An 18,103-nucleotide genomic window follows, 5' to 3' on the forward strand; every position below is an offset into this window, starting at 1 on the left:
AAATTCTGCAACAGGACTGAGGACAATAAAAATAAAGAAGGCAAGGACTGGCTTAGGACTCTGTAGAAATCTAATACACAAAAAGGTGAATTGATGCAAGGAATACCTCTGAAAGATTCCCTGGCTTCCCAATCAAGTATTTCTGTCTTCATGTTACTTTCTCTATCCTTTGTCAAGATTGCTTTCTGCAGTTGAGAGCCAGCTGGGAGAAGCAGCATACGCTTGGGGTTCAGAGGCTTCATTGCTCACAAGAGTCTGGCTGACCTGAAGAACAATCTGCTTCCAAGTTAGTCAGAAAGATTTACTGCCTGAAAATGTCTGCACACCGATATCCCTGAACTGTGGGGCTTCCAGCAATGGAAAATGATTCAACCACTCTAAACATATGGGGATGAAACAATTAAACAAATTCACTAAACCTAGAAAACTGAAACTAGTCCTCAGAATCTTTTCACGGGAGAAAAGACTTCCTAAGACACTGTACAACCTGGCAGCAGGCAACCTGCAAGTTTCTCTGCTGCAAAGAGCATTTGCATGGTCCAAAATCAATGGCCAGGGACAAAGCGCTCCTGTCGGAAATAGGGACATTTGATTACTACTACAACTGCCCAGCAGAAAAGGGATTAACAGTCTAAAAGCCAAGCAAATCCTGTTCCTTCATTTGATTTAGGCTTCAACAATCCACGCAATCTCTTTCAGGGACCCCAGGTCCTTGCAGAAGTAAAGCTCTGAAGTTTCGTGCACACAGCACAGACGGAACACACAGGAATGAGGAATTTTCACCGTCTGGTCGCTAGAAGCAAGGGAGGTGAAGGCTGTGACATCCAGACTGGAGCAGCCCCTGCAGGACAAGCACAGTCCTGGACATATCAGGCAAGCAAGAAGGAAGGATCTTCTCTTGTAAAGAGATTCATCGCTTCCAGATGTGTTAGTCAGCAAAGAGTTTTTCTGGGGAAGAAGAGAAGACTTCCTGCATAGCTAGCAATGATTCAGAAACTCTCCCAGGCATTTTGACAAACCCAGCCATTACCCTCCTTGTCTTGGACAGCTCCTATTTCAGCAAATTGGTAACACTCGTCAGCATCTGCTTGTCTCCCACCCACTACTTCTGATGTCTTCAAAGTCCTTTGTTTAATATATTCAGGGTGTTTTCATTACATTCTGGGTTTATCCTAAAGCTGAATCCATTCAAATGCAGCTGAAAATGTGTTTCCCCACAAGAATTTGCCTGCTATGGCAGAAATGTAGTAAAAAAAAAAAAAAAAAAAAAAAAAAAGAAGACAGCAAGCATGTTTAAACCACCTTTCCCTCTTGCAGTTGGAATATATTCCTCTAGGATGCCTTTGAGCCCTCAGTTTGTTTGAATTCAGGCCCAGTAAGGCACCACCGGCCTCAGCAAGAACTCATGCTGAAGCAATTTGGTAACATTATCCTCTTGCTAGGGAATAGAGTTTGTTGCATGGGAATGTCATAATGTTTTCTCTCCGTTTGTTTGTGTTAAAATAAGTTATAACTCTCAAAGCCACCCCTGGAAAACTACTAACAGGCAGAATATGGAGGTAGCGACACGGCAGCAAAAAGCCAGTTCTGCGTTGTTACAAGAATGCAGGTCATTAAAGAGACACACACATACTAGTTACAGGGAAGAGAGGGATTTTTCTGTCCTCTCTACCCTACCCGTCCATGAACAATAAGCCATCCAGAAAGCGTCTCCTTTAAAAGCAACTCTGTCCTGAAAGGAGTAGTTATGTAGCTCTGAGAGTCTAAGAATTTAAGTAAGACAAAGCTGTGAAGACTAAGAATATCTTTTTATGGACCTTGAGAAGGGACTGGAAAAAAACAGACAAGCTTTCAAGCACACAAGCTCTCCTTTGGGTCTCTTCTCTACAAGCCAGAGCTCTGTTCTGAAAGTATCTCGGATGCAGCATATGAAGTTCAATAGATATCATTTGGAAATGAGCACTTCTACATTTCTCCACAGACAGAACTCTCAGTGTTATCAGAAATAGTACACTATTTCCCTTCACAATAGCTGAGTGGGAAATGAATATAATATCTTAGCTCTAATATCTGGTTTGTGCTGAATTCTGATGGCTGAAAGATCTCATAGCTTCTAAATACAAGCCACTTTTAGAAAAGATACTTCATTCAACCTTCTTCCCTTCCCCCAGCCCCTAATTTGTACCCATTAGAGAGGATTTCTAGCTTCTCTTTCCATTGCAAGGTGTGTGCATGAGGATGGCAAAGAGTAGATATTTATATCTTCTTAGTGGTAGTCACTATATTTCAAAGCTGTCTCCTTAAGGCACTCATTAAAACAGTGGCTTGTAAAGTCGTGGAGTAAAGGAGTACAAGCTACACTACTATAAAAAAACCACAAACTTTTTTAAAGTTGAAGCGTGGTCGTCCGTGGTATGAATTAACCAGGGCATGCAGAAATGACCAACCTCAATTAAAAAAAAAAAAAAAGGAATTTCCAGAACTTTTAAGTGTAAAAGTAGTAGCAATTGTATGGTCTACATCCAGCAGTTGTGGTTAGATAAAGTATTTGGCATCAAACTCCCTCCTGCAATATTAAAGCCTGGGTAAGGACTCACAATAAGCCAGCCTTTACCCAGAATCTCAGGCTGGTCAGGATGGTCCTTTCTCTAAACCCAGAAACTCTGCCTTTGGCCCAGAGCAAAGCAAAGTTTAACCGTCTGCTCGGTTTGCTGAAGGCTCTCAAGGTGCGTGCTCACAAATGTTGGTTAAATCATGGTTAAAGCTCACAGATACGGGCCATCTGTGACCATCTACCGGCTACAAACCTGCTGCACGTTGCAGCCATTCAAACATTTACATCAAAATTGAGACCGTTATGACAATCCATGCTTCAAAATGAGAATTTTTCATTGCTTTAGCTGCAAATATTATTATCACTAACCATTGCTGACTGTGACATATGGCTTTAACCCAACATGCATTTTACCTCAAATATATTCAATTTATCTCAAATTTATTGCATGTTATGAAAATAACCTGAAGTTTTGATTTTAAAAACCACAGAATAACACTTCACTAGAAACCATTTTAATAAGCTACCGACATGCATCTAAGAGAAGAATGAAAATGGAAAATAGGGGTTAACAACTAGGTATCTTCATGTACGATAGGAAAGTAGTAAAGTTTAAATATTACATATAAAACATATACATACTACTGTTTATAGACATATTTATGTTTGGTTTAAGCTTTTTAGCAGAAATAAACTCCACACTATCAAAAACTTTAACAACAGCTTGTTCTGAATGTGAAGAGTCATTTCACCCCTGCTGACAGACCAGGGCAAGTATTCTGTGACTGTCTACTTTTGCTTCCAATTGCTTCACACTATACTTCAGTATCTCCAAGATCATTCCTTTCTCCTTCACATTTAGCATCCCTTTATCTCTTGCTTCCCTCTACGTTGGATGCTAAAATCCAACATACATAAAAGCTCTCAAAGCTCCATAGCAGTAGACAAGTATCTACATTTTACAGATGGGTGGTTTTGTCCAAACTGGCAATTCAGGCAGTGGATTTTAAAAAGAATCTGGAAGTTCCATTTCCAATGCAATATTTAAATTCAGCTATAGTGATATATGGCTTATAGCTCTCATTAGAAAGGAAATATTCCTTTTAGAAAGGATCTGGTGCATATAAGGCAGGGTAACTCTGCTTAATAGGAAGTCAAAACAGAAGGAAGAAAAAAAAAAAAAGCTGAAAATTTACATTACAGGATGCAACAAATGAAATATGCACACCCCCCTCAGGCCCGGAGCCAGAGTGGCTGCCAAGCCTTAGCATAAGAAACTCCACCCTCTTCTGCAGGACTATCTTAGAAATTCCTGACAATTACAGGGACTAGTAACTCAGATTAAGATGGCAGGAATATAAGAAATAATTGACAAATTGTTCATATATCTCGTCCACTGAACGTCACTAACTCAGACTGACGTTTACAGTCCCTTCTAAATGGTGCCCTCAGCGCTGAACAGCTTGCTTGGCTGTCTTTCAGAAAGTTACCAAACAGCTTGGGGATTTGAGAAGTTCCCACAATTTAATACTAATGAGGCAACAAATGCTTCATAATCCTAAGTATTTCATTAAAAAGCGATTTGGGAAACCTGCAAAAGTGACTCTTTATGCCTTCTGTTTCCCCTTATTCCCCCTCACCTCTAGGAAAAAGCAGAGTTAATTCCTGCTCCATCACTGAGACACTTCCATATTTATCTACAACAGGAAGGGTGGCATTTCCTGCGCACCCTGGGATTCGAGCAAAGGTTGGATGGAAATGACCACAAGCCCTCATGCAGGGCATTTCACTTTATATCAGCGTATAAGTGTTTTTTAAGCTATCATGCAATACAGCCCACAGTTACTTACCTATTTTACTATTCTACCTAGGCAGAAATAATTTGCAACAGCACTGAACCCAATTATTCTAGCAAAACAAGAGAGGTCTTTTGAAAAGAAAACATACAATTATTATTACCCATAAAGACTTCAACTTTACTGTGAGGGAGCCAATATTAGTGCCTACACAGAGGTTCAATCTAGCCAGGTGTGCGCTGGCCCCGGCTGATCGCAGCACCTCTATACACATTGACTCCAAGCATGTGAATAGTTCCAGGGAAGCCACAAGGATGTCCTGTGTACCTGTACCCCAGCCTGGAAATGCTAAGTGCTCTACAAATGAAAGCTCCCTGTTTCATTTCCCCCTAAGTTCACAGGCTAAGTCTGGGACTGGAGACAACAGAAGGAAACACACACGTAGGGCAGGCCAAGTAGACAGTCTCTGTGTTGGAATGAACCGTGGCCTACCCTCTGCCAACCATGTTGTGAGCATCCCAGCAAAGGACACTTCAAAGTGGCCTTGCCAGCGTTTGCAGTGAACGTGAGGACAGTCTGGGAAAAAGCAAAGAAGTACTTGTTTGGGGTGGGGAAGAAGGGGAGGTTGGAAATTGAGAAGGACGAAGGTAGAAGGCATTCTCTCAGCAACAAGGGGAGAAGAGAAACAGGGTTGGGTAAGCCATGAGGGGCCTGGAAAGCACAGAGGAACTGCCTGAATTTGATGTGGAGAAAGGAAAGCGAGGTGGAGCACTGGGGAGAAAGACTAATAAGGTATGATGGCAGGTGACCCTGCAACAACATCCTGAATGAGCAGGGCAGATCCAGGAAAGAAGAGATTGAGGGAGCGCTTCCATGAAGCTGAAGAGATTAAAAGAAGGATACTACAAGGGGCAAAAATTAAGGACACCAGGGACAGAAACACAGAAAGGTTCAGGGGAAGGGCTACTGAGGCAAATACAGAGCTTAGAGAAGAGCAGGCTAAAATTAGGAAGGCAGCTACATCTGTACCTGGGAGAGGAGGAAGGCAGGCGAGACAAGATAGGAGGATGTTCATTTCGTATTTGATCATTCCTCCTCTCTTGGCACAATGGGATCCTGAACAGAGAGAAGTAGAAGCAGACAAGGGGAGGGTTTGAGGAATGTCTCTAAAGATGCAAGATGCAGGTGGATATAGGTGCAGTGCTCAACTGAGGGTGATGGTGAGTGCTAGAGGGCAGGAATACGGCAGAATTGAAGGAGGAGAGAACAAATCTGCAATGGAGGAAGCGTGGTTGGTCATGAGATTTCCTCCAGAGGCTCTCTATGGAGGAAGAGTAGGAGTAAAGGAAGGGAGTGGGAAATGGAGCCTTTGAGAGGAAAGGAGTAGGCGGGAGGAAAGAGGACAGCACTATGATGCAGAAGGCCAGCGAGGTGAGAGCCATGCGTGAGTGGCAGGGACAAGGCTATAAAAGAAACTGCTGTGAAAACTGCCCAGTTAAGGAGCTCATATGCATTATCCCCTCTTGGGAGGAAAGGGAGAGAAAACAACCAAGGTCATGCCCAGGTTATTACAAATGCTGGGCACATACGGTGATCTGCACTGTGCACCATGATAACCTGTTTTAAGTAGAACACCTGGCAAGGGGACCAGCTGCATTCATTTGGTATTAGTTAGAAGTCCATCCAGATCTGAATTTCTGCCAAGTTCAGGAGGTTGCCAGGGCTGGAATTTCAGTTCCAGCCCACTTTTATCAGTTGAAACAAAAAGAAAACGAAACATGGCTGCTTAGACGAAAGCACTTCCACAGAAATACAGATTTGTGGCTTATCTGTGCACAGTTCAGTGGTTTAGCTAACCAACACAAAGCTAAGCTGATATAAACAGCTTTGAAGCAAGCAGATTTTTCTTATAATTTGCACAGGACAAACTCATTCCCACAGTCACTTTTACTGGAACCCAAACTACCCTAATTTCTCTCCTCCAGCATCCTTACCTCCTCCTCCAGTTTCACCACCTTGGCCTGAGCATTGTTCAAGGCCTGGTCTCGGATCTCGATGTGTCTTCGTTGGTCCTCGTTGGTGGAGCGTGCAGCAGCCAGTTCTATTTCCAGTTTCTCTTTTTCCCGCTGTGTTTCCTTGTCTATCAAAACAAAGTGAGGATTATCAATCAATAGCACTTGTCTCTACCCAGCTTTCAGGAGATTTTCACTCCCGATGTGAAGGAAAGATTGTACTGGAGCTTCTCACAAGAGAGAGAATGCAAATCTAGTGTTGGGGAAGGAGCAGGGGGAAGTACATAGCTTTGAAGGAAGAGAAGGACTTGTTACCCTGAAAAACAAGCATGGTACCTTCAAGTAACAATGCGCCACAATGCTAGTGAGAAGGAATAGAAGGTGCATCACTCAGTACAGTTAGGCAATTTGCTCTGATTATGCAGATGGTTAGTGAAACTTGGCACCTCTTTACCTCTGAGCTTTCAGCAGTGGAAAACAAACTTGGTAATTTTAATATCCCAGTCTGGGGAGAGGAGATGGCAGACTTCTGTGCCTGAAAAACTTGTGCTCCTTTTTTTCCATACTGATCAGGAAGGCAGGCTGTTCTGCCTGGGCCAGCTGTCCTCCTTCTCAAAGTAAAACTCTGTTGTCCCACTTTGCTGACAGTACCATCAGAGGAATCAGAAAACAAGTGACCAATAAGAATTCCTCAGTCTTCCTCTACTGTCCTTAAAAACAACCCCCTGGGCCAGAACTGAGGCATATATATATATACCTGTTCTGTCACTGCTCAAAGCAAATCTGCAGTTCGAGAAAGCCTTTTCCCCAGCACTGAAAGTCCACATCTGATGCTCTAAAGCCACCCCAGGCACAGCAGCCAGTCCTTTTCTGCTGCTCTCCAGAAAGAAATGGACCTAGTGGGAGCAGCTCACTTTCCATTTCAGCTGTGTGTTTCAGAAACAGGGCAACTGCCTTCAAAAAACATAAATAGGATAAAATAATTGGGGACTGGACAAATTATCACACAGGGGTGTAAAGCAAAGACACAACACAGAGCTGATGTCCTCTGTATATGTTGTCATTCCCAGCTCAAGCCAACCAGCTACAATGATAACATTAGCACACTTGCTGGATACATAACCACAGAATACTCCCTGGAGTGATCTACACCCAGCACTGATGACACCAGAGAAACTGCATTCCAGAAACCAATATCCCACGACAAAGGAATGAGGACAAGGAGTGGAAGGCTTGAAAAACAGGAACTAGATCCTGGGTGTCAGTACGCAGCATATGGAGTACTACACAGGCCCATTTGTGCAAGCATGTGCATAACTATATTTACAGGACCACAATTATTTCCTTTCTTCTGACAGCAGAGAGCCAGGAGCAAAGCTTTAGCAACACGGAGTAGCTAAAGATTCCCTTCTGCTAAGGAATCAACACAGCCCACACACAGGTTGCAAAACAAACCTGTCCACCAACAGCACCCAGAACGCCACAGATTTGCTCTGCAGAGTGACATAAGACACAAGGACAAAGGCTAATGTCACCACCTACCTATTCTTTCCCCCATCTCTCCCATCTCAGTATTTCTCCTCCACCCAGGAAATAAGTTACTGACAGTGTCAGCACGTTAAAATGTGTTGCAGAAAATGGGCAGAGATGAGACAGGGTGGCACTATGCCAGCAGGTATCAATCAGTGCCAGCAGCCTGTTTGTTAATCTGTAAGTGCTTGCAGCAAGGCTTTTGGAGGTTTTGTTCCAGACTTTTCCCCAAATTAGTACTGCTTCACTTTACAAGTGCCTACAGCACCCGTTGAAATGCTGGGACTGACGAAATATAGCACTATGGTTCATCCAAAAGGAGAAATTGAACATGAGGCCTCACAGCTTTGGCCTTCCCACCTCTCTGGATGAACCTATAAACCTCTAAGTCCACCCAGCCAGTCTGAATGCAAGACTAAACTCACAGACTTTCTACTACCACCAGTTTTGAATTCACACCCTGACAGCCATCTGCTTGTAATGTAAGCCACAAGGAGTAAGGTAAAGACAACAGAAAAGAGGGAGACCAGCATTTGTCAGAGCAGAAGCAGTGTGTGTTACACCACAGAAAATCTCCATTTTGCAATTTTAATGCATTACCTTTTTATATAACAATTGGAGAAAAGTGAGCGTTGTCAGAAGGGTGGAGTATGCTATGGGATGACAGAAAAGTTGGCTCACTGCCATCGGCCTCAAGACATTTCAGTACAAAGGAAAAGCAGCATTTTACATCCGTCATTTTGGTTTGTTGTGTGATAAATCCACTGCTGTGGACAGAATTAATGACCCTTACCCAGCTCAGCACACTGCAGGCAGTGCTCATCCCCTGTTTTGCTGAACTGGATAGGGCAGTGACAAATTAAAGAAGAGGAAAGAGATAGCAGACCTACCAGGTTCCAGTTCCACTGGCCTTAACTCATGCCAGGACCCTTGTCAGCCTGGAAAGGTTTAATTCCAAAGCGTTCAAGGGATGAAATAAGTGGACAAAATATCCTGTACATTATGGGGTAAACACTAATTTTACAGTTTAATCGCAAACTACTTTTGCTCCAAAATCTCTAATAAATGCCATCAAATGGACTTTAGATAATGACAGAAGAGGAATTCTTGAATTCCTTCTCCTTTCTCCAATGCCAGTTTTGAACTGTCACTGCCCTGATTTCTGTCCTGGTAGAAAACCATCAGAGCTGAACTACGCTAACCTGCTGCATTGTTTTCCTTCCCAGGATGACTGGAGCATTTCTACTGACCCACAATGATTGTGTAACTCACTTTGTGCAAAGAGTTGAGAGATGGTTTTCCGATTGTCTTCAGACCCCTCAAATTCCTTCTCTGCAAGCTGCTTGTTGGCTGTCTCCATACGTTCTGCAAAATTTTTCAATAAAAAGAACACTAAATAATTAAAAACTTTCAAGCATTAAGTCACATCTGCTCGGGACGTTTCTAATGCAAGCTAGGGGAATGGATCTCCTAATTCTACACAGTCAAAAGTAAAAAGCCTATCAGAAGCTGGCAGTCCCTTTTGAAATGTTTCTAATTATGTCCTTGAGAAAATATTCTCAATGAGACAAAATAGGTTAAATAAAGTTCCAAAGAAATGACTTTAAATAATTATAACACATAAGAGGTTTATTTTTTCAATTTTTACAAATATTAAGGCCACTTATTATTTCCACCCAAATAGATTTCATCATGCAATTAAAAGATTCCCTTGTAATTCTCCACTAGATCTCAACAGTTAGAAGATTAAGTCACCGTTGTCCAATTCCCTGACTTCAGGGAAAAGTGTAAAACCCTAAGGACAGCCTGACATTTCAGCCGCTGCAGGCTGTTAGAAATTTATGTCAGTCTATGAAAATAAGAAAGAAATGTTTATGCTGTGTTTTATTATGAATAAGATTATTTAATGCAGCCCTTTGTGTACTGTCCTTGATAGCACTGGACACTGTATGGCCTTACTTCTTGGACACAAAACAACTTCTGGGAACACAGTCTTAGTAAGAAACATGGGGCAGTGAGAGCAGATGACATGTAGGACAATCAGAAGGCTTTCATAAAAAAATTAAACTTACAGTTTAAAAGACTGATTGTGCACCTTGAAACATCTCAAATTGCAGATGTTTTTCACCTTTCAAACTAATGCTTAAACTTTGACCCATGTTAAGGTCAAATACCATTCAACATCACTCTCCACTCCCAGCCATCGTACTGTCCCAGCTGCTTTGCAAGAACCAGACGCTAATGACATCTCACTCTGGAAAAGGAAGGGAGATCCAAAAAACCAGATGCCTACAGTGATAAGGAATGACAAGACCTTCAGGAAGAACAGACAGTCTGCAGTTTGTATGTCAGTGCAAAAGGGTCACTGGACAGGAAATAAAGTGAACATGCCTGGTGTGGGATTAGGCCATCAGCAAAACATCTTTCCATTTGTATAAACTGAACAAATTGTACAAATTGCGTCTAGGATATAAGACAAGACAGAATTCCAGGCTTGCATCTGGTTTATGGTATTTGGCTTATCACATGTTTCTTCTCAATGAGAAACAGACTGGAAATGAGAGACTACAGAACTCTCCTAAACCTGTCTTTTCCGTACTCCCAGCAAGCACTTAAGATCTCAGAGTACTGAATATACTTGAGTATCCTGTCATATTCTAGTTCTGTCAGACACGGTAAATTCTGCAGCAAAACACTGTCCTGCCAAGTAAGTATAACAATAAAAAAACAACCCAACACAGAAGAACTTTTACTTCATTCACCTCTTAGATCCCTGTTGAAATCATGAAGTCTACGAATTTCTCCTTCCAGCTTGTTTCTCATGGCCTTTTCCAGGGCATCTCGCTTAGAGGATGATTTCTCCAGGTTTTTGTATGCCTCTGAAACTTGCTGAATTTCTGTTTCCAGCTGCAGTGGAAGGGAAAATGAGCACTTGCCATTTTATCACTAACAATTCTTTTCATTCAGTCTCAGAAAGGAGATCACTTTCTCTCAAGTTTCCTTTATTGAAAGAAACATACACCTGTGTATTAAGCAAACCGGCAGAGTCTCAGGTTTGTGGTGGATCCTTCTGTACAAAGAATACCAATGTTGAAACGAAGATCTGGACTCTCCTTCCAGACTCTAGCTCTGTTTCCCTAAGATGATCAGAGTATAGATACAGCAAACTGAAGAAGTGCAAATGTAATTTATTTTTTTTTTCTAAGACTGGGGCAGCTTGGCACTGCTGCTAGTTTTAGGCAAAAAGCATTTATATAAATAGCTAATGCAATATTAAGTTGAGTAAGTAAAATAAAACAAGAAAGGCAGACAAAACTATGCTAAAAAAAATTGCTAATGGCAGATCTTGCATTACTGATGAACTTACAGATCCATAATTGTTATGGTCCAAAATTCACAGTAAAACTTCCTGATGTTCTATGTTTACACTTCTCAACTTAGCTGTGCTTCTAAATATTCAATTTATTAAATAGGGGGAGGGAAACATTTGCGGTAAAATATGCTTTATCCTTTCTTCTAGCCTTGAGTGTAAAGCTTCTCTGATCACCCAGAGGAGGAGATTCACTTCTAACTCTCCTTACTAGGCATGGCTTGCATTGCTATGGTAGTATGGATCCACATAATAGCAAATCCCATCAACAGTGTCTACAGCAAGTAATCAACAGGGAGGTAGAGGGAAGTGCATTTTTATCCTTCTTTCATTATCAGGAAGCTGTCAAACATTTCTCTAAAGCATTTCCTGGACAGAAACCTTCCAAAAAAATTACAACAAACTAACATATGTCCCTGGAAAGAGGTAACACACAGAATAAATGAGTGTGGAAACCACACTGGTCACCCAAACTCAAACAAGTGTTTTAAGAGGCCACGCGTTTTCATGGCCCTGGAGACTGCTCAGTGCAAAGAGCACAGCAAGGTCCACAAAGTCCTAAATTGCAAGTAGCATCAGCCTTTCCACAGCTGCAAGGCAAAAGGAAAGCTGACCTGCTGCACAGCTTTAAGTCCCTGGTCATGAAGAAGTTCTTTCTACGAGGCTGCAATCAAAATACCTCTACACGTGCATGTTAATGATAGGTCTCACTGGGATATTTTTTTAAAACATTTTAGCATCACTTGTGCTACTTGTTTCAAATAAAGCCAGAGGTGGCAAATAGCTTGATCCAAAACAAAATACTACGTTTTCATGGAAGTTGTGTGGTATTGAGAGAGTGGCAAAAGAAGTGTTAGTTTCAGGCCTGCAGTCCAAATGTCTTTAATGTAGCCATAGTAGCAGTACTTGCCTTGCACACTGTCCTGCCAACCAGTTTTGTAGCAATATCCCCTATTGCCTCCTTGGGTGACTGTGGTCTCATGTCATTCCAAAAAGGCCCTTCCTGCAGCCTCCAAAGTCTTTCAGACCGATGGGAAAATGAAGCCTGCTGCTATCCTGGACTTAATACTAACTTTAATTTAACCAAGCCAGCCAAGCAGTCAGCCTCCTCAAGATAGCTGATGAGGATGCTCTTTTGAACACGGTCAATAAACTGTCAGAATAAAACCGAAGGCTTTGATTCTATCTTCTGACAAAGTTAAGCTGCTGCCCAAAGGGACAAGATACAGACTAATCAATCTGCATGTAAAAGACTCTGAAGTGGATAATCAGTCCCTTAAGCGAGGAACATAACAGTTGCAGATTAGATGATTCAATTATGGACGATACTAGACAGAAGAGAGTGCCTGACATCCAATAATACCCACCTTCTGCAGCCGGGCTACTTTCTCATAGCACCCATCCAGCTCCTGTCGTAGAGACCGGTTCTCTTCTGACAGGATTTCCACCATCTGCTGGGCCCTGGAAACTATGGCAAAAGGATCTACTTGCATCTGCTGATATGGGGAAGGTATCTGCTGAGCTCGGGACATTACTGAATAGGAATCGCCTTGCTGCTGCTGCGGGCCTAGGAAGGGCTGGCATAGTCGGTACAAATCTCCCTGATGGACTTGGTTTGATAAGAATGGTTGCTGGGTCCGTGGCAGAATGCCAGGATCTCCCTGGCTTGGAGTCAGAGGTTGCTGATGCTGGGATGGGGACAGCCTGGATGGTGGCGGAGACTGAAGCAAAGTCAAAGATCCCAGGGATGTCAAGGAAGAAGTTGGGCTGTGGTGGTGAGGTGGTCTCTGTTGTAACTGCAGCTGCACATCTGGGTTCTGCCTGGAAAACAGAGAGCAGAAGCTCCATCAAAGTCATGCAGAAGGTGATGCACAAACCCAGTGACAAGGCATGGGATGACCTGTGTAGCTCCTAAGCACAGGTCTTCCCACACAAAAGAGTCATGTGAGGTCTTCCTCATTTTTGTAAGTTTATTTCTAAAAAATGCTTAAAAATCAAAACATTATTAGAAAATATATTCTAGGTGTACGAAGGTCTTCCCTCTTGAGTCTATTTTGTACAGAAACACTAAGAGAAACTCCATCAACAACTACTGACCAAAATAATTTTTATAACTTTTCTCCACCCTTTGTGGATAAAACGGCTAAACTGAGGACCTGTTAGGAATGGGCTCATTTGCTCCTTCCTGAAATGTGCTCTCATAGAGAAAACAATTAATTTTCTCTTGCAGTTCAGGATACAGAGTTAAAGGGACTGGCTAAGCTCTGTGCTAGTATGCCAGCACCGCTGATTCGAGCTTTCTGAACTATCAACCAACAAGCTGCAGCCTGGTCAAGTCATCTGAAAACCAGCCTAAGAGTCAGAAGCAGCCTTCTGATTCAGAACGACCCTTAGTCCTATGCAGTAGGGACATTTACTGCTCCTAACAATAACCTCTATAGTACATCAAAGATAGATCTAGCAATCTATAACACGCTTGATTCTATCATAAAACTAACTCCAAGCAACACCAGCTCACATTTCCCAGGCGCTGGAGATCCACAGCTCAACTTCTGCTACACTGGCCAAGTAAGACATCTCTCTTAGAAGACTGTGTGGATTTATCACGCTTGGGTGACCTCAGGAGGCAGGTTTTGCTTCCTCCTCCAAAGACATTCAACCTTTAACTTCTTTGGTTGTTCTTTACTCTAACAGTTGAAGTCATTCAGTGAAATTCAGTGAAATTCCCTCTCCATGCTGCAGCCAGTCTCTTCTTAAGCACAGACCTCAGCCTGGTGGAGACCCTGTCTGGCAGTTCAACTTGTTCTGAAACACTCCTGTTCTTCTGATATAATTTTCCACCTTTTGGAACGCAGTTCAACCCTGCAGCTGGAAAAGCACATACTGTTGTTCTACCTGGCCACAGCTGCTACAGAATACCCCCATGGTTGTCTGCGTTTAGAAGGACCCTATGCGCCTGCTCGATACTGGGTGTACAAGACAGCCCGCAGCATAGCTCTCCCACCACACCAGGAGCGTTAGTAGCATGTCAACTGACAACAGCAAGCATGAAGCTGAACTGGGAACTAAGGGGTTACACAATGGGCTTCTCAGCCGATGTGCAAACACTCAGCATCATCCTTCCTGTTCTCTGCAGAAAGAACTCATCAACTCTTCATACCCGTCCAAAGAGGAAACGTCTGCATTACTCACATCTGGCTGGCAGCGCGTGTAGGAGTTTGTACGTTCTCAGCCCAGCACAGGGTCTGCTATTTCAATATCATGCATCTTATGTCTCATTTTCCCTGCTTTCCAGCAGAGAAGGTGCATAGAACCTCCAAGCTGATGCTCAAATTCCTTAACAGGGAAATAAATCTAGTCTTTGGCACTTAGAAAAAAGCAAATAATAACTGCTGTAGTGACTGTTTCTCTCTTTCTCACACTCAGGTGACAGTGGTCCCTGCCAGCAACATCATTTCAGGAGCTGTATTTCCCCAGAAATGATCATATGCAGCATGAGGATCTCAGGGGTCATACAGAATAAAGATGTCCAATTAATTTCCTCAGGAATGTTCAGCTTAGCGGCAGCAATTTGATTCTTTCCCTCCTGGGACGTCAGCTCTACTTATTGTTACATTTATTGCATTACCTTTATTCGCCAGTTCTCATAATGAAGAATGAGGCAAAACTGTCACATGCCACATTCAAGGTCATCTGGTTTGTCTCAGGTGGTTTCCAGCTCCTTTCTTAGCTCACCCAGTTATGTGCAGAGTTAAAACTTTGCATCTTCAGAAAGCACTGGCCTCCTTGAGCTTATTCTTTACCTAACAGCATGCACCTCTGTTTTGATGTTATAATCAATTACGGAATAACCTTGCTGTGACATTTAATCTGTGATGACCTACAGCAGTTAGATCAGAAGAGGTATGTTGCCAGTCTGCCTCATGAATGGAAAAAAACACCTTTCCAATTTTGAACCTACAAAATACTCTCTTCCAGTCTGAAAACAACCTGAAGCAGTTACTCAGAAAGACTGACTCCACTGATCACAGTGTGTTAATATTACAAGCCTAACAAGGCCTATTTAGACCCCAGTGTTAACAATTTGAGCTATTTGACTAAAAGCATCTCGTTATTCTGCCATCGGAGACGCATGGGCAGAATCTTGCCATTTCTGCACTAATAAAAGGAACACAAAGATGACCAAAGAATAACAGCAGCAGCAGCTAAATGCTGAAGGGACAGCCTTTGTACTGACATGCATGGTAATGACTTTTTTTTAATTAAATCTATTGTAAAGAACAAGTCTAGGAAATTGTGGCTGAGCATTTCTAACAAGATACATTTCCAAGATTTCCAGCATTTTGGCACTCACAGCTGAAGCATCTCATAATCTTGAAATTATACCAATCTTGTGGGTTCAAGCTAAAATATGAGAGCTAGGCGCCTCTAGTTCTGTTGCATTACCAACAGCATTAGAGCTTCCAAAATGTCACACCTGCATTTATATTCCTAGCAAAATGAGGTAATGCAACTGGGGTAATACATCTTATCTTTAAAAAAAAAATAAAAATCCTAGTAACCTCACAGTGACAACTAGACCTTTTCAGATCTTGTATGCAAACTTTTATATACATGTTCAAAGAACCTTCTAGCATCCCCACTGCTTTCTATTTTGTCTTATAAAATATTTCTATATATTTCTTGAGTTCAAAATACCTGGCTCTGAGATTAAAATGAGATTTAAATGAGAATTGCAAAATCTATTTCTCTGGTAAACCAGTTTTGGATTGAGAGATTCAGAAAGCTAAATGAACACAACCAGACTTTTCAAGACTTTTAAGCCAGACTGCAAAATTTTAAAGTACAATTCACTATTGGGGTCACCTAACAGAATTGCTGAAAGAATAGTAGTAGAAACTTCCCTCCATGAGAGAATCAGTCCTTGGGTAACCCTGTAGTAGTAATCAGAATTGTATCTGAACTATTTCATGCAAAAATGCAGAAAGACTCTCAAAATGCATTGTGTAATTTTGTTCTCCATCTCCTTCCATTTGCCTCGGTGTCATAAAGACCTGAAAACCCCAAACATAGGAAAAAACCTCAGAGCAACAATTCTCACAAGTGTTTAAGTTTGAAAGCATAACTTTAAGGGCCACTTCATTCTGAAGACCGTATCATGCAAGAATCTCTGCTTTCCTTACAGTCCCTGGTGCGTATCAGAGAAACACACCACACGGGCCAAATACAAACCTGGATTTATGGTTCTGCAACTACAAGGGTCACATTAGCTTTTAAGTCATGAAGACAGAGATATGGAGTAAGGGCAGCTCTGCAAGCAAACCCAGCCATCAGGAGTCCTGGGGCTGCCAGGATTGCAAACATCAAGTCACGCAGAAGATCTGCGGGTAGAGCAACAAAGTGGGGAGGGCAGAAGAATGAAGAGATCAGGAAAGGTCTCTGGCTCGTTAACATTTTTTTCTGCCTTCCCAGCTTCTCCTGCCTGTTTCATGTTCAAGAAGCAACAGCTCCCCTCTCTTCCACAGCCCTCCTGCACAAACTGGGAAATGCTGACTGCGAGAGGGAGCAGACTCCGCTTGATTAGACAGCTGAAATCAAACCGATGCATTTTTGTTCTGCTTCCTAGTCATACCTGATTATCCCCCACTTTGATACTGCCCAGGGGAACGCACTGCGCAGAAGTGATTTACTAATTATGGGACAAATTCTGCAGACCTCCTTCTCAAAAAGTTTCTGTTAAGTCAAAGGGATTAATCACCACAGCAGGAGCTCAGTCATTTGGGCTCTGAACAGAGGATGGCGCTTGAATCAGACAGACAGCGAGCTTCCTCTGCACCCAAAACTCTACCAACACCAGCCCGTTCTCCCCTGTCTCTCACTGTTCTGCCACAGGAGACCTCGCAACCCCGCAGGACGCTGAGCCCAAGACACTCGTCTTCTCTTAGACCTGAAGGTTTGTTTTCAATGCCAGTGCTAAAGCACAGTCTAGGTATTAGGGAGAGAATAGGATTTTGGAAGCTTCACATGCCGCCAGCCCTCTTCTGAACTTTCTTTAAAAAATTCTAAGTAACAGCCCAGATGCCTCCGGCATGCCCAGTATTTACATTAAACCAACATCATTAGGAACACATATGTGTTCCCAAACTTACACCGCCCAGGAGCAGGTGAGGCAAACTGTTTGCAGACTGGTTTAAACTTACCACACAGCCCATTCCTTTCCCAGACTGGGGAGGGCGAAGCATGAGAATGCTGTGAATTCCCCAATGTTTATCTTGCTCAACGAGTTTTATTTAACCGCATCGTTAGGTCACCCTCAAATTCCCCCGAACAATGAGGGGAAAAACCCGCAGAAAAGGGTGTGGCTTCACGAGCAGAAAGAAGAGGCTTTGTTTCCTTGACGCATAGTTCAAAAAATGCACACATTTACCAATCCAAATTAATCCCGATAAACAGAGCTGCAGTGCAGGAAAACTGAAGTCTCTGAAAATACTGTATCACTCCAGCGAAGCCGCAAAGACACTCATTAGCACTGCCTGGCGCGAGGCAAACGCACTCCCGAAAGCTGTATGCCTTTAAAACCCTCACACCATTACCCAGCTGCACCTTTACTAACACAGAAGGTTTCTTGTCTAAATGACAGTTTCTCTTAAAGCGTGTGGGAGAGGGAGGGGAATAGAGGACTCGCTCCCTTCCTTTGCTATGCTGCTCTGTAATTTATGGATTAGTCTTGCAATTGTTCTACTGCTTCAGCATTTGCTTGCAAAGGAAACCTCTCCTCTGTGCAGCTATTTAGGTTAAAAAGTAACCTCATTAGATTCCCAATGCTTTGAAGACAAATTTC

At 42.6% G+C, this 18,103-nt stretch overlaps 1 protein-coding gene across 1 annotated transcript in view; it reads right to left on the bottom strand.

The window, feature by feature from the left end:
* AMOT (angiomotin) overlaps nucleotides 1-18,103 on the bottom strand; it is a 38,461-nt gene that overhangs the window by 16,332 nt on the left and 4,026 nt on the right. Inside the window, exons 3-6 of the mRNA XM_074147296.1 lie at nucleotides 12,630-13,083; nucleotides 10,655-10,799; nucleotides 9,165-9,257; nucleotides 6,345-6,490 (exon numbers count right to left, since the gene is read on the bottom strand). Coding sequence (XP_074003397.1) covers nucleotides 6,345-6,490; nucleotides 9,165-9,257; nucleotides 10,655-10,799; nucleotides 12,630-13,083 — 838 coding nt within the window. The remainder of the gene's footprint in view (nucleotides 1-6,344; nucleotides 6,491-9,164; nucleotides 9,258-10,654; nucleotides 10,800-12,629; nucleotides 13,084-18,103) is intronic.

This window comes from Numenius arquata, chromosome 5 (assembly GCF_964106895.1).
Source record: "Numenius arquata chromosome 5, bNumArq3.hap1.1, whole genome shotgun sequence".
NCBI lineage: Eukaryota > Metazoa > Chordata > Aves > Charadriiformes > Scolopacidae > Numenius > Numenius arquata.